We start from the raw sequence: 1,724 nt of genomic DNA on the forward strand, positions 1-1,724 counted from the left end.
CAGCATCGCTCTTGCGGGTGTTGGCCACCATCAGCTTCCCGCCACGGATCTGCCGGGTGGCCCAGCTCAACTTGAGGGGGCTCAGAACCCCTCAACCCCCAGTTTTTGGGGTCCCCCCCATCCCTCACCGTCAGGCGCTCGTCCTTGTCGCTGAGCCGGGCGCCATTCTTCTTCCAGGAGACACTGGGTTCGGGGTGGCCGCGGGGAGGGATGCACTCCAGGATGGCCGGCTCGCCCGCCGCCACCACCACATCCCCAGGGGGCTGCCGGAAATCGTCCCGCAGCACTGGGGGGACACGCGGGTCACGTCGGCCCTGCCTCAGTTTCCCCATCCCTGCACCCCTCATCCTGGGGATCCCCCACTCCCCCCAGTTTTCCCAGCCTGGATTTAAACCCCAGCTCCATCCCAGGCCTGGGCCCAACCTGGGGGTGGCACCAGGGGTGTTCTTTTAATTGATTTTAATTGGTTTCCATTTATTTTAATGGATTTTAATTGGTTTTAATGGATTTTAATTTCTTTTCACTTATTGTAATTTTTTGCAATTGTTTTCTTTACAAATATTTTCTATTGCTCTCAATTATGTTCATTTCTTCTCAAGTATTTTCGTTTGATTTTGCTTATTTTCACTTCTTTCAATTCCTTTTCACTTATTTTCATTTACGCTTTCACTTTTTTCATTTCTATTCCCTTCTTTCTATGCTTTCCATTACTTTAATTAACTTTCATATCTCCTTTTTGTTTCTTTTCACTCCTTTTCATGTCTGCTTCCACTCCTCATTTATTTCCATTCATTTTTACTTATTTTCATTCCTTTCACTCACATTCGCTTGTTTTCATTACTTTCACTTCTTCTCATTCATTTCCAGTTATTTTCACTTATTTTAATTTCATTTCTTTTCATTTCTTTTCATTTCTTTACATTTCTATGCCTTTACTTTCTTTTCACTTATTTTCACTTTTAATTTCTTTTCTATTATTTTCATTTCATTTGTTTCCCACGGTTTTCATTTATTTTCATTTCTTTTAACTTCCTTTCAGTTTTTCACTTACTCTCACTTATTTTAATTTCTTTTCACTTTTCCTTTTTTCATTTTTTCAATTATTTTTATTTTCAGTTCTTTTCATTTCGTTTTTCGTTTTTTACTTCTTTTCATTTATCTTATTTTTATTTCTTTTCATACAATTCAAATTATTTTCATTTAATTTCTTTTAACTTCTTGTCATTTTTAACTTCTTGTCATTTCTTTTCAATTAGTTTTATTTCTTCTCAATTCTTTTCACTTATTTTAACTTCTTTTCATCTTTTATTCTGTTTTCATTTTTTTCATTTGTTTTCAGTTATTTTCAATTATATTCATTTCTATTCACTGCTTTTCAATTATTTTACCTTCTTTTCATCTGTTGTAACTTATTTCCATTTCTTTTCATTTCTTTGCACTTATTTTTGGTTCTTTGCAATTATTTTCAACTATTTTCCCTTATTTTTCCCTATTTCCCCCTATTTCTTCTTCTTTTCACAGTGCCAGACCTGGAGCTTTCGTGCCCCCTCACCCCCGCAGGTGCCGCACTGAGCTGGACTCACCAGTGACCCCAGTGCCTCCCAATCCCCCCAGACCCCCTCCAGGCCTCCCCATTGCCCCCCAGGGGCTCACCAGCCACCTCCAACGAAGCGTTGCGGCTGGGGGCCCCCCCCCCGGAGGTCCCCGCCCCCCACAAAAAAAAA

At 40.5% G+C, this 1,724-nt stretch overlaps 1 protein-coding gene across 1 annotated transcript in view; it reads right to left on the reverse strand.

The window, feature by feature from the left end:
- Positions 1-3: 3 nt before the first annotated feature.
- Positions 4-1,724, reverse strand: part of LOC104548818 (roundabout homolog 2-like) — a gene marked incomplete at its 3' end in the record, with an annotated part of 3,258 nt that continues 1,537 nt past the window's right edge. Inside the window, exons 3-5 of the mRNA XM_010194938.1 lie at positions 1,654-1,722; positions 129-286; positions 4-49 (exon numbers count right to left, since the gene is read on the reverse strand). Of these exons, the coding sequence (XP_010193240.1) occupies positions 4-49; positions 129-286; positions 1,654-1,722 (273 nt within the window). The remainder of the gene's footprint in view (positions 50-128; positions 287-1,653; positions 1,723-1,724) is intronic.

This window comes from Mesitornis unicolor, unplaced genomic scaffold (assembly GCF_000695765.1).
Source record: "Mesitornis unicolor isolate BGI_N332 unplaced genomic scaffold, ASM69576v1 scaffold35051, whole genome shotgun sequence".
NCBI lineage: Eukaryota > Metazoa > Chordata > Aves > Mesitornithiformes > Mesitornithidae > Mesitornis > Mesitornis unicolor.